This window comes from Paroedura picta, chromosome 9 (genome assembly GCF_049243985.1).
Source record: "Paroedura picta isolate Pp20150507F chromosome 9, Ppicta_v3.0, whole genome shotgun sequence".
Classification (NCBI taxonomy): Eukaryota; Metazoa; Chordata; class Lepidosauria; order Squamata; family Gekkonidae; genus Paroedura; species Paroedura picta.
In genome coordinates, this window is record NC_135377.1 from 30,954,703 (window position 1) to 30,968,874 (window position 14,172).

General features: G+C 39.0%; 1 protein-coding gene across 2 annotated transcripts in view; it reads left to right on the forward strand.

Annotated features, from left to right (window-relative positions):
- TRPA1 (transient receptor potential cation channel subfamily A member 1) overlaps window positions 1-14,172 on the forward strand; it is a 47,183-nt gene that overhangs the window by 11,500 nt on the left and 21,511 nt on the right. The window contains exons 6-14 of one of the 2 annotated variants that reach the window (XM_077352160.1): window positions 1,802-1,910; window positions 2,806-2,951; window positions 3,800-3,936; window positions 7,662-7,710; window positions 9,444-9,543; window positions 9,636-9,757; window positions 12,262-12,431; window positions 12,512-12,676; window positions 14,007-14,121. In XM_077352160.1, the coding sequence (XP_077208275.1) occupies window positions 1,802-1,910; window positions 2,806-2,951; window positions 3,800-3,936; window positions 7,662-7,710; window positions 9,444-9,543; window positions 9,636-9,757; window positions 12,262-12,431; window positions 12,512-12,676; window positions 14,007-14,121 (1,113 nt within the window). The remainder of the gene's footprint in view (window positions 1-1,801; window positions 1,911-2,805; window positions 2,952-3,799; window positions 3,937-7,661; window positions 7,711-9,443; window positions 9,544-9,635; window positions 9,758-12,261; window positions 12,432-12,511; window positions 12,677-14,006; window positions 14,122-14,172) is intronic. The other variant, XM_077352161.1, reaches the window with a different exon arrangement.

Consider the following 14,172-nt stretch of genomic DNA (forward strand, 5'->3'; position numbering starts at 1 on the left):
TGTTTTTTGAAAGGAAGAACTGCCAGACAGTCACTTCTGAACGTTCTCCAGTTCCCTCTCTTTCTTCTTAGTTCATTGTTATATCATAACCCAGAAATCTGCTACTTGGAGAACTGGTTTGGTGTGGAGAGCCAGCTTGGTGTAGTGGTTGGGAGTGCAGACTTCTAACTTGGTGAGCTGGGTTTAATTTCCCACTCCTCCTCCACATGCAGCTGGCTGGGTGATCTTGGGCTCGTCACAGCATTGATAGAATTCTACCCGAGCAGTAATATCAGGGCTCTCTCAGCCCTACCTACCACACAGGAACTCTGGAGAGAGAACAGGGAAGGTCATTGTAAGCCACTTTGAGATTCCTTCTGATAGAGAAAAGCGACATATAAAAGCCAACTGTTCTTGTGCAATTCACAGTTTTTTTGTAAACAAATTGAAAATTTACAAATTATACTTAGCAGTTCTAAGACGTAGGCAAAGTATACTTTGCATAACTATGGTTTAATGTAATGGCAGATAATGATTTGCTACAAATGAAGACTGGAAAAAGGGGAAACAAGAGTGCATAAGGTAACAAAATATAAGAAGAAAAGTGACCGCATCCAAGGGAAACAACCTTCTGGCTGTTTCTGAAGCAGCACATCCAATGCTCGTCACTCACCTACTGGTTCTTTTCTACTATGAAATGAGCTCCAAAGGTCCCTAAAAGCCTGGGTTCCCTCACATTCCCACATTTCCTTCATAGCTTTTCCAACCAAATTGTTCCTCTGCTGGTCTTTAGCCCTCACTGTGTCTATGCGTGCCAGCTGCTGGTGTCAATAGCCATCTTCCCAAATTACATTGAATACATGTACAATCTATGTACAACATATAGGTAAAGGTAAAGGTATCCCCTATGCAAGCACCGAGTCATGTCTGACCCTTGGGGTGACGCCCTCTAGCGTTTTCATGGCAGACTCAATACGGGGTGGTTTGCCAGTGCCTTCCCCAGTCATTACCGTTTACCCACCAGCAAGCTGGGTACTCATTTTACTGACCTCGGAAGGATGGATGGCTGAGTCAACCTTGAGCCGGCTGCTGGGATTGAACTCCCAGCCTCATGGGCAAAGCTTTCAGATGGCTGCCTTACCACTCTGCGCCACAAGAGGCTCTTTACAACATATATTTGATTTTAATACATGTGTCGAGCATTTCTCATGTTATGTTTAACACACGTATAACTGATACAACCTCCACATTTATCCAGGTAGTTGTAAACTGAATGCACATTGCGGTGATTATGGATACCTTCTGTGTGTAGAAGATGAAGAGTTGGTTCTTATATGCCGCTTTTCCCTACCCGAAGGAGGCTCAAAGCAGCTTACAGTCACCTTCCTTTTCCTCTCCCCACAATAGACACCCTGTGAGAGGGTGAGGCTGAGAGAGCCCTGATATCACTGCTCAGTCAGAACAGCTCTATCAGTTCTGTGGAGAGCCCAAGGTCATCCAGCTGGCTGCATGTGGGAGAGTGCAGAATTGAACCCGGCTCGCCAGATTAGAAGTCCACACTCCTAACCACTACACCAAATTGTAGGTATGAACAGGCTTGGAGAAAGTTATGGAACTCTCAGTCCCTTCTCAAATTCTTCTGACTGTAAATGTTTAACTGCACCAAAATACTATTATACCCAATGAGTTTTAGAAGTAATACATTCTGTGGACTGCACCTATTGACTTCAACTGAAAATTGTGAAGGTTACTATGCAGTTGATTCTGTGCTCCTTGTGATGTTTTTGAAATTGTCTTTTAAGACCTGATTATTTTCTTTCAGATAGAAAATGGTGGTAAAATATGTAAAGCAAATGGCATTGGCTGTATGCCAGTTCATGCAGCTGCATTTACTGGTTCAAAATCATGCATGGAGATTGTTATAAGAAAGGGTAAATATGTTCTTAAAATCTTAAAATATTTCTGACAGTGAAAGTAGAAGTTATTCCTTGAAAATGTAAGTCATGTTTCTCACATGATAGAAACAGGAACCAGTAATATGTAAAACCAATCTCGTGTACTTCTTAAAGGAGGCAAGTGTGAAACATAATTGTAATGTTTTGTATGTAAATATTTTATTTGTTTAATTTCTGTGAATTAGTGTGGGTTTTTAAATATAGTTTAAAATCCAGACATCTAAGGTAAGAAAGAGGTGGGTTGGATCTGCGAGTGAAGGGGGCGTTAACTTGTATGCTCATTCATTCATTCATTCATTCATTCATTCATTCATTCATTCATTCATTCATTCATTCATTCATTCATTCATTCTATTTCTATACTGCCCTCCAGTAAGGCTCAGAGCAGTTTACATAAAACATTGGGGTATACATTGTAACTGTAGCAATAATCATAACATTGACATTAACAGTAAGAACAAGTATTGAACAATAATATGACAATTAACAATACACTAGAACCTTTTAAACAGGGCCTTTAGGGGGTCAGTTGGTTTCAGGATGTAGAAGGATGTCTACGAAGTCTGGGGGGCCAACTGAATGGTGTTAAGTCTTCTCAGCCTCAGCCAAATGCCTGGTGGAGGATCTCCCTTTTACAGGCCCTGTGGAATTGCAGGAATTCAGAAAGGGCCCTGATCTCTTCAGGGAGCTCATTCCACTAGGTGGTGGCCAGGAAAGAGAAGGCTCTGGCCAGGAATCCTCAGCCAGTTGGTGGTGGCATAATGTAATGCTCTTTGGGGGGGTATAGGCAGAGAGGTGGTCTCTCAGATGCACTGGGCCCAGTTTGCAATTTAAATATATATTTATCTATTTATACATATTATATTTTAAGGTGAAGAACTAGGCTATTCTACTGAAAGTCACATCAATTTTATTAATAATGGGAAATGCAGTCCTCTCCACCTAGCTGTTCAAAGTGGTGACTTGGAAATGATAAAGATGTGTCTTGAATATGGAGCACAAATTGATCTGAAGCAGGTAACAATTAATATAATTCACATTTACTTAAATATATATGGGTCATGGGTAATCTAAATCACACTTTTAGGTTACATTTTTTTTTAACTGAGAGATTTAAGAAGGTGAACAGTAAAGTTCCAAACAAAGTTGCATAATATAATTCAATTTAAGATTGCACTGTAAATCCATTGAGTAGGAAAATTGCTTAAATTTGATTGTATCATGCTTTCTGTATATTTTGTTTTTATTTCCCAATTTAAGCATATCTTGTATTTCATGGAAAACATGCTGATATAATGCTATAGGAATGATAATGGAAAATATTTTAAGAGTGGACATTTTGAGCAGACTAAATACTTGTGGTAGAGTTGGCTGTAACAGCAGAAGAAGAATTGCATCAAAAGTCTCTATTAGTAGTAGGACAATTGACCAAGTTAAAAAAGATGTATGAAAAACAATATCACAAAAGTTTTAAGATTCAAGTTAATGCTAAATATTTTTGCATGCTTCTAGGCTCTGTAACAACATCAGTGTCCGTAACCATGCAAGCATTCATAGGTTTGGAATTAATCACGGTCAGTCACCTGCCAGAAAACTTGGACAGCTACTGCACACAGTACATTTATCTGTTATGCATATAGTTTGGTCTCTAAACAAGGAAATAATAACCACTGTTTTATGTGTGTGGCAGTAACAAGGAAGTTATTGGAGATATAAAGGGGAAATAAAATTAAATAATATTTGAAATATGTGAAGTGGATCCTGAGTCCATAACATCTAAGTTTGGAGCAAGAATGGTAATCTGAAAAACAATTTTTCAGGTGAATCATAATTGACTGTTTATCTTATGTTTTCTTTTTTTACAGAATGATAAATGTACAGCTCTTCATTTTGCTGCTACTCAAGGAGCTACTGAGATTCTGAAATTAATGATGTCCTCTTATAAAGGTGAAGATCCTATAATTGATGCTGTAGATGGGAATAAGGAAACATTGCTTCACAGGTGAGAGTATTGATTACGAGTTTTATCAATAGCTGTAAATAAAGAAGACAGTACCGGCAGCCACCGGTCTGAGTTTTTATTTCATTAGCTCTGTTGAGATTAGATCTATCCTTGGTCTCAGGGTATCAATCAGTCTCCTCACCACTGAATACTCTCAGTGTGCGTGTGAAGATAGGAAGGTTGAGTCCTTGGAGCATGTTATATTTGAGTGCATACTATAAAAGCACATTCAAAAAACCCCTATGCTCAGGAGAAGATAGTTTTCATCTTTGCAGACTTTTAGAATATAAGAATGAAGAGATCACATTCAAAGTGGTAAAGTATGGTGGTTCGATAATAAAATTCTGGAAGGAATGTTTAAAATCCAGATGGATAGGTTCTGGCAGCCAAGTGTATCTGCAAGCCAAGTGTATCTGCAAGTGCCTTTTATCTGACATATACTGTATTATATTTTACATTAGTTTGGATGGTATTTTTCTATTGTCTTGGACTGTATAATAAATGATTTGATTGATTGACTGTTTGCTTGATTGGTACAGTTGAAAATTTCATAATGTCCTTGACAACCATGAGATAATACCTGTCCCTGAGAATATATTATACTCTGGGCATGGCATTCTTGGCCAGACATGGGAGTTGGAAAGCTATCAACAGTACTTTTGTCACAGATAACTACACGGTTAGATTATCAGCAGCTCTGAATCATTCCAACAGTTGAGACGAATTCAGAGAGCCCTGGGAAACTTTCTAATTGGCAGAGTTGGCCATTCTCTCAACACTCTGGATGATTTTAGGAATTACTCTTAGATGTCTTTTCCAGATTACGTCCTTGGTATCCCTGGGAGCTGGGCGCAATGAAACAATAAGCCTGTGTAAAGGCCTGTTCTGTGTCAGAGATAATAGCAAAGAAAAAAATTGTTTCTCTTGCCACCACAGTTGGTTGAGGGCCTTGCAGGCTGAGTCTCATGAATACAGAGGTTCAGTGAAATTGCCTGTAGCCTTGTTTGTTTATTCTGCCAGAATTTTTCACTTTGTTTTTGCTTTAAAATTGTCTTTCCTTTTAGTTTAGTTAGCATAGTTTTCATTGTTTTTGTTCCCATTATGATAATATCCCTTTTTCTTCTCGTACCCTACTTTCTGTGCTGGTTTCATTGTTTGCTGTCATGCTTGTGGTGGTTGATCTGCTGGCTGGCCAGTCAGCTGAGAGGCAAAGAGAATCTTCCTCCACCTCATTGGTACCTTACTTATTATTTTGGAGAACATCTGAAAAGCTGTATCTTGGTGGACTCTAGGCACCTGATGTTTAAAATGTGGGTGACCAACGTCAACATTATCCAAGGTGTACCAAGACATGCCTGAAACATACTGGTACTGGAAGAGGAGGAAGAGGAGAGGTCCTGTTCTGTAAATAAGTTCTGTAAATAAATAAGTATCCTCCCACTGTCTTACTGTTAGCAAGCCATCACCATGAGCCTGGCAACTATCTCATGACCATAGTAAAAGCTGCAAAAAGGAGAGCTAAAATAGAATAAAAGTGTACAATTAGGAATTGAAGTCTGGGCTGCTAGACTCCAAGTCACCTAATAAACTCACTGGATTTGTCTGTCCCTTGCTTTTCCTGTCATTTTTGGCATGTAAACAAATGGGATTTTGGGTGTGTGTTTTTCATTCAATTGCAAATGAATGCACATTTGTATTGTGACAGATTTGGAAACATTTTGCAGGTAAATGCTGCATGTCCTCTGACATGGACTCCAGGTTGAACACAGTATAAATATTCTATTGGCACTCTCTTGTTATTTTCTTTGGGGTACTTTCAGTTGTTGCTGCCTGAAAATGCTGGTTTGGTTAAATGGGTGTAGTTTGCCACCTATATTTTTGCCTCTTTCCCATCTTAGGTCATGTTATTTAACTGAGAGCAAACAGTTCATTGGTTCTGAGTAGTTTTGAATTTCTTTTTGAGAGAGAATAATCCCTGCCAATTTGAAGGAGGCCAAATATGAGCCCACTGATAAAGAAACCGTTCTTTGACCCAGCAACAATTTGAACTATTGCTAATGTCCATGGACAAGGTGATTGAGCAGGTGGTGAAGTTCCAGACATCCCTTGTCTGGAATTATTATCTAGGTCCATTTCATTATTTCTTCTGGTTTGTAGTGAAGATTCAAGTGGAATCTATATAAAAGATAAAATTTGCGGTAGCCTATTATTGTTTTCACCGACCTCTCGGAGCCTTCTCTTGTGATTCTTAACCCGAACCTAAAATATGCCAGTCCCAGACTGCACAGGGCCTTAAATATTAAAATAATACCTTAAACACAATCTGTAACTCAACTGGCAACCATTGCCACTGCAGGAGAATCGGTCAAATGAGGACTTTCCATGGGGTCCTTGTGAGGACTGGATGGCTGCATTCTGTACCAGTTGTAATTTCCACATCAGGGATGGAGTAGGCCTAAGTAAAGTGAGTTACAGTAATCTAATCTGGAGGTGACCATCACATGGATCAGTGTGACTAGGTTTTCTGGGTCCAGATAGGGTGCTAGTAGCTTTACCTGGTGAAGATGAAAAAATGCCTAATGAGCTACTTTTGTGATCTGCGCCTTCATGGTAAAGGAGGTGTTGGTCATCCCCAAATTACTGACAGACTATGCAGTTTTCAGCTATACCATGTAGAGGTGCACTTTCTCCTCTGGTCTCTTCCTTCCAAGCCACAGGTCCTCTGTCTCCAGGAGATTAAGCTGCAGGCAGTATTTCTGGAGCCACTTCATCACGGCTCCCAGACCCCTATCTAAGTTATTGGGTGGAGTATTTTGTCAGCTGATCATTAATAGGTAGAACTGGGTGTCATCCATAATTGGTGACACCCACATCTGAACCTCTGGACAAGCTGGGAAAGAGGGCACATGAAAATGAAAAGAATTGTACCCTGTGGTACTCCACATTGGAGTTGACAGTGGTGCAGTTGTTCCTCCTCAGTAGTAACCCTCTGTCCCTGACAGCCACTACAAGACTGATCCCTGTATACTCACATCCTGAGATAAACAATTTAAAAAGCACTGTGATAGAAAATCATGGAAAAACAAAACAAAACTCAAGGGCAGAGAATCTTTTAAAATCACCATTGGAAACAGTGAAAGTCAGATGAGGGTACCTTCTTTGTGTTTCCATAGAATTTGATCTCCTAATGGAATCTTTTTCAAACTTGGGAGTTACTTTGAGGAGAGTCTTTACTCAGCTATACTGAAAATGTAGTGCCTCTACCTCAAACCTTCCCCCCACCCCAGACCATGGAATAGACAAAAAGGGAAAATGTGTCAGACCTTTGGGACCTTTGACTTTAATAGCATGAAATTGCTTTAGATTCAGCCAAATTGATTTTGGTACTTTGGTGTCTACTTTATATTGTAGCAATTCTGTGATAGGCTTTTTGGTCACTTAAGAACTACATGGGGAAAAACCATTCAGAGACATGGAGAAAGCTGTAAAAACCACATGTTTTTCTCATTTCTATCCAGTCCAGTTGAGGCAGTAGATGTCTGAAGTTAAAATCAGGGAAACACTGTCACTATTGAAGGCTTTTGTGTACACATAGGAAGCTTTGGATTGTGTCCAGAGTCTGAAATTAACATAATGTAGTCTTTTAATGGCATTAAAATTACCAGTATGTTCTTTAGTATAGCACTATGCTTTCATTGTATCCCTTTTCCCTGTTTTTATCACAGGACTGCATTGTTTGATCACTATGATCTGGCAGAGTATCTGATATCAATGGTAAATATTTAAATTTAATTACATTTCTACTAGTACTAGACTGGTATTAAGCACTACTGTCAGGTTACGTGGTAACATGCACAATTTGAAAAATCAATTTCCTGAAAAATTAATTTCCTGTTTAGGAAGTACAATCCATTAACACTATAGCATGTTTATTTCAGTGCATGTAGGTTTGATGATATTGAATAACAAATATTACATCAAAGCATTAATGTAAGATGATATGTAAGGCAAGCAAAGCTTTGAATTCTATTTTCATAGCAGCAATTCCCCTGTCAATGGGAGGAGCTACTGTTTTAACTGATTGGTGACTATTTTTTGACAGGTAAAAAAGAAAAGCTTAACTATGTTGGGATATGTATCTGACCTGTTCCCCTCTCCCATAATGGTCAGTGATAGGTCAGGAGGGGGTTGAGAAGGAGAGGGGCTCCAGGTGGGCATGTATACAGCTATGCTTCCCAACCATATTCTGCATGATCACATTACTTCTGGGGCTTCTTGAAGCCTGAAGAACGTTTCACGGGTTTCTCTAAAAAAAACTGAGAAAGATTGATCTAGGAATTACAGTGTATACATAAAATGGCAGTAGTAATCACCTTCTGTGCATACAAAAGTAACTTCCATGTGCAAGATGGAGTACTGTTTCTATCAATTTTCCACTCAAAGGCAGATTTAAACACTGTTTCATTTACTTCTCTGCTACCTCAGCTCCAAAAACTTTTTTTTTTTGCATTGCATCGCATTGTAGGAGCCTATCTGCAACATTTAACCCTTTTTTCCTTGCTATTTTTGGCCATTCAGCTGAGATGTAAATTCTTATCTGAAAACTACCTTATCAATATTTTTGGGACATATTCAGGTAACCAATTGTTGTTTGCATTTTTCTGACTAGCTGGATCCTAAAAAATTCTGGAAGTATTTGGGGCCGCCATTTTGAAACTCCTAGACCTGTTTTCCTTCCGCTTTATAAGTTTGGATGTGATACCATAGGTATTCGTTTGGCTTGAATATCTTACTTTGACACTGGTCCTGTTGGACTAGCAACAACGTCCCTAGCTTAAGTGGTTCTGGTTTAACATTGGTTGTGCGGAGCATTTTGGTGCTGTTGGTATTTGGGGGCGTTTGGCCAGTGGTTGTTCTTGTGTATTTGAGCATTAGCTTATTTGCCTTGGAGAAAGCTTGGAATTCTTCCCCACAGGAAATAATGAAGACAAGTAAGGGCACCTTGGTCAGGAACCCATAGAACTAGACCCCTAGAAACCTTTGTGAACACCTTCCTGCATTGTTGATGTTATTTATTTGAAAGCAGCCACTTCATCATCTGGAAAGACTTGCTTAGGGCTTAAGCCTGAACCCAAATTTTGAAATAGTATTGGGGACCCAAATAATATGGAATGGCATTATGGAAATCTGAATCTGAAAATTCTGTGTCTTTTTTTAAAAATGTGCATCCTTAGTTATCAGTGTATCAGTGACAAATCAATTGGCCATAACAGCCCAACATTCTGGGTTGGTTGGTTTTGCCCATACAACACCATGAGTTATTTCATTGTCTTGTCAGGGCATCTGGATTTAATACTGAGCCTGAATGAGTAGCTATAGAGATTCATTTATATCAAGTAAGAAAGGTTATGGCATCTGTAAAACAAACAGCTTCTTAGAAAACATATGGAACAGGGCACTAGTTTTATTGCCTGCAGTTTAATTACTTTGATGGATCTCAAATGCAGGGAGCAAAGATTGATTGTGTTGACGTTGAAGGCCGAACTCCACTACTACTTGCTACCTCTTGTGCGTCATGGAAAATTGTGAATTTATTACTTTCAAAAGGTATGTAATTAAAAAGAAACAATTCTAATCACTACTGAAATAATGGCATTAAAAGTCAATATTTGAAATAATTTTCTTCTATGTGTATTTAGGAGCAAATGTTGAGCTAAAAGATCACATGGGTCGTAATTTTTTACATCTAACAGTACTACATTCTGGAGGACTACAACATTTGGATGAAAAATTTTTGCAGGTACAAGGAACATTGGTTTGTGTACGTTAATTACTATGATACGGGCTTACTGTGTTACAGACAATGTTCTTTTCTGCAGTGTGCTTTTGAGGGAAGTCATATTTGTGATTTGTGTGTGATATTCATCATAGCTATTTGGGCTTATTTTGTCCCTTTTCAGTTTTAATAGACAAAGGCATTCCAACATATCTGCCCTGTTAACAACAAATGTTTCACTAGAATTAGAGATTCTAGAGAAATCAGACTATTTAGCAGGCATCAACTAGAAAGCATATTTAGGCAAAAAATGGTATTCCATACCTAGCAAGCCTCTAATTTGCTATATATTCTGCAAATAACGTGATGCCTAAATGAATATTACTGAATATATGGCACACTGAAAGCCTTAACTGTCACACTGAAAGCCTTAACTGTCCCACTAGGTTTGTCAGGGCAAATCTAGACACAATGATGTCCTCAGGTCTGATGTGGGGAAAATGTTGGCATTTTGAAGCATAACGCTTCAAAATTCTGCACTTGCACTCATGGTGTGGCTGGACCAGGCACTTTTATTTCCCTTTCCATGCCTTTTGAGGAGCTGAAATGGCCACTCTGGCAGCTGTTTCCGCACTTGTAAAGGCACTGGGGGAATGAACCAGAGCACCTTGTCCTGCCATAACACAGGCCTGATCAGAACCAGATCCTAACAGATTTTTTGAATCCCCCACATTAGATTTAAAATGGCATAGTCATTTCCAGGGGAGATTTGGGACTCCTTCATGTCTAGTTTAGCCTAGACATGGGTAATGCAGTTTGGATGAGCCAAAAAATATCCCAATCAATGCTGATCCAGGTACTTTTGGGACCTATTTGAGCTGAACTGGCCTCCCTGTATTTAAACAGTCCTGAAGCATTGCTGCCTGAATTGTGATTTGACCGCAATTTGGCAGTATAAACTATCTTCCACTTTCTCTGGCAGCGCCTGACAAGGGAAAAAGGGAGAGTACTCATCAAAGAGCTTATAATGGCAGGTGTGCCATGCCAATTAAATCCCTCCTGAAGCTTGAGGTGGAATTTAAAGGGAATAGGTGGGCATGCCTGTCATTATCAGCTGTTTGGTGTGCTGCTCTCACTTTAAATGCTTCCCCAATCTTCGCAAGCAAAGCTGCTTGTTGGGGGGAGAATTTAAAGTTAACCCTTGTTACCTTTGCAGGTGCTTGTCATTATCAGCTGTTTGGCTGTATTTGCAGGTGCTTGTCATTATCAGCTGTTTGGCGGGTGCTGTATTTCTCCACTGCCTGGAAAGGGAGGGAAGCATATACACAAAAAAAACCAACACTTTTTAGATTCAGCCAAATTGATCCAGCTGAATCCATAAAAGTGAAGGGGTATTTGGCTCAAATCATTTTGGTCCAAATCTGAAATGGTCCAAAAGAATTTTGTGTGCACATGTCTAGTTTATGCCTTCTCAGCATAGCTGCACCAATGGATACTTAAACTCAGAGAATTAGACAATTATCTTTGTAGAAGACTGAGGGAAGCCCCAGGCTTGCAAAAACACTAAATTTAAAAAAAATTATATGTAATCTCTTGAGCTTTCAACTGCATCCTTTCCTTCTATATTTTAAGCTCTTTTGTTCCAGTGATCTTGAGCAACCAATAGGGCCTCTTTATGCCTTTAACAAAAGTGTGATGGAGAAATGCTTGGCCACTGCCACTGTAGCCCTTTGATCTCTTTCTACCAGTAGTAGGTAGTTCGGTTAAAATAAGGGCAATCCATAAATTTCAGTTGCATCGCTTTCCTAAAGTTTCAGGCATTGCTTCCTAAAGTTTCAGGCATTGAGAGCCAGTTTGGTGTAGTGGTTAGGAGTGCGGACTTCTAATCTGGCATTCCAGGTTCGATTCTGCGCTCCACCACATGCAGCCCGCTGGGTGACCTTGGGCTAGTCACAGCACTGATTAAACTGTTCTGACCGGGCAGTGATATCAGTGCTCTCTCAGCCTCACCCACCTCACAGGGTGTCTGTTGTGGGGAGAGGAATGGGAAGGTGAATGTAAGCCGCTTTGAGCCTCCTTCGGGTAGGGAAAAGCGGCATATAAGAACCAACTCTTCTTCTTCTTCTTCTTCTTCTTCTTCTTCTTCTTCTTCTTCTTCTTCTTCTTCTTCTTCTTCTTCTTCTTCTTCTTCTTCTTCTTCTTCTTCTTCTTCTTCTTCTTCTTCTTCTTCTTCTTCTTCTTCTTCTATGATTTTAAGGTTTTTGTAAAATCATTACATTGTATCATTTAATATTTTTATGCAAAGCTGGGGTTTCTTCCAGGCTTGTAGAACTTGTTTGATCATTGTGTGGACTTGACCTATTGTGTGGGCTTTTTGTTCCACACTCTGAGGGCATTGTTTAGAATTAAATATAACAACTGGAGGAAAATATCCAGTTTATCTTCCCTGTGATCCACTGTGGACCTGCAAGTTATATAGATTTCAGTGCAATATTAGCTTTGTAAAATGATAATTTTAACTGATTATTATCACTTTTTCTATGTGACAGATGAAGCATATTAAAGATCTTGTAACTGAAGAAGATAATGAGGGATGTACTCCGCTACATTATGCATGTAGACAAGGGGTTCCCCTTTCTGTGAATAACCTCCTTAGCTTGAATGTTTCCATCTATTCTAAAAGCCGAGACAAGAAATCTCCATTGCATTTTGCAGCTAGGTATGTTTGTGAACTGTCTCATTTACACTTCATCTTTTAGATAGAGTCATTAGGAATTGCTAACAATATTTTTTTTGTAGCTATGGACGCATCAACACCTGTCAACGACTTCTTCAAGATATGGCAGATACCAGACTCTTGAATGAAGGAGACAAGAAGGGTATGACTCCTCTACACCTGGCTGCTCAAAATGGTCATGAAAAAGTAGTGCAGTTTCTTCTGAAAAAAGGTGCTCTCTTCCTCTGGTAGGTATATATATTTTCTTGGCTGTAGGTGTATATATTTTCTTTAAAATATAGAATAATTGCATGCATTTAATAACCATCCTGTAAACTGATCAGAGTTATTGTGGAAAACATGTTGTTAACATAGATAATATATATATGATTTACATGTAATCTGATGTTAGTTCACTGGCAATTGTACAGTGATAACTATTTCTGCTTATCTGCTAATGAATAACCATAATTGCAGCCACAATTTTATTTACTAAAGTAGAAACTATTTGCAACCTGACTTTTCTCTTGGCTCAAGGCAGCTTTGTTACCTAAGGAACAGGAGGAAGAACATATGTGTGACCATTCAATCATCCTTTGAACCCTGGGCTTTTTGAGAAGCCATTTTTGTTCATATAGATTTCAGATTGATACAGTATCTACCCCATTCGAGAATATGACCATTATTCTAAAAAGCTGCCAAAAGCAGACCCCTGGATATCAGCTGTCTTGTAATTGTTTCAGCTGAATTGGTTCAAAGTTGTTGAATTGGCCAAACTTGAATCAATTTGTTGAATCAAAACTCTACCAGATCAGGAACTTCAAATCCAAAAAGTACCAATTTTTTTCCCTTGTGCACATCCCTTTTTAGCATGGAAACAATAGTGACCTGGTACACATTATATGCTTGGTCTTCAAAAATACTTTTGGCATGGTATGTCACCAAAGACACCTGAGTAATCTTAGCAGTCATCGGATAAGAGGATGGGTTTCCTCATCATTCCAGTAGCTATTTAAATGACTGGAAGTACAGAGTAGGAATCAATAGACAGTACTCATAATGGAGGGAATGGGGTCCTACAAATGGAGTCCTACAAAGATACCCTGACATTTCCACTGATTTAGAATTTGGAATTAGAAATTTGGAATTAGAAATTATTTGGAATTAGAAATTTAAAACCCTCTATTCTACTCCCACCCATACATAGATACCCCAGACTTGTCCAGTCTCATCATATCTTGGAAGTAAAGCAGGGTTAACCCTGGTTAGTACTTGTATGGGAGACCACACAAGGAAGGAGAGAGTGGCATTGCAGGGGCAGGCAATGGCAAACCACTTCTCTCTTTTTTTTCCTATCAAGCAAACCTTATGGGGTTGACTATGACGATGCACTTTTTGCAACATTCCCTCACTCCAGCCAAAGATTGACCATACCACAAAATCCCCAGGATCCTCTTGTACAAACACCTGATCTCAGCATACTTGTATTTTCATTTTGGAAATAAGTCAGTACAATATGTATCATATAAAAATTATGCCATTGTTTAGTTCCAATTTATTTCAACTGTTTTCCAAAAGTGATTTTAAAGGCTGGACAGCTCTGCATCATGCTGCTTATGGAGGGTATACTCGGACAATGCAGATAATTTTGGATACCAATGTGAAGTGCACGGACAAAGAAGATGAAGATGGGGTAGGTGAATTTATAATCCCCAGCCATGGAACTGGAAAATATTAAGAAGTA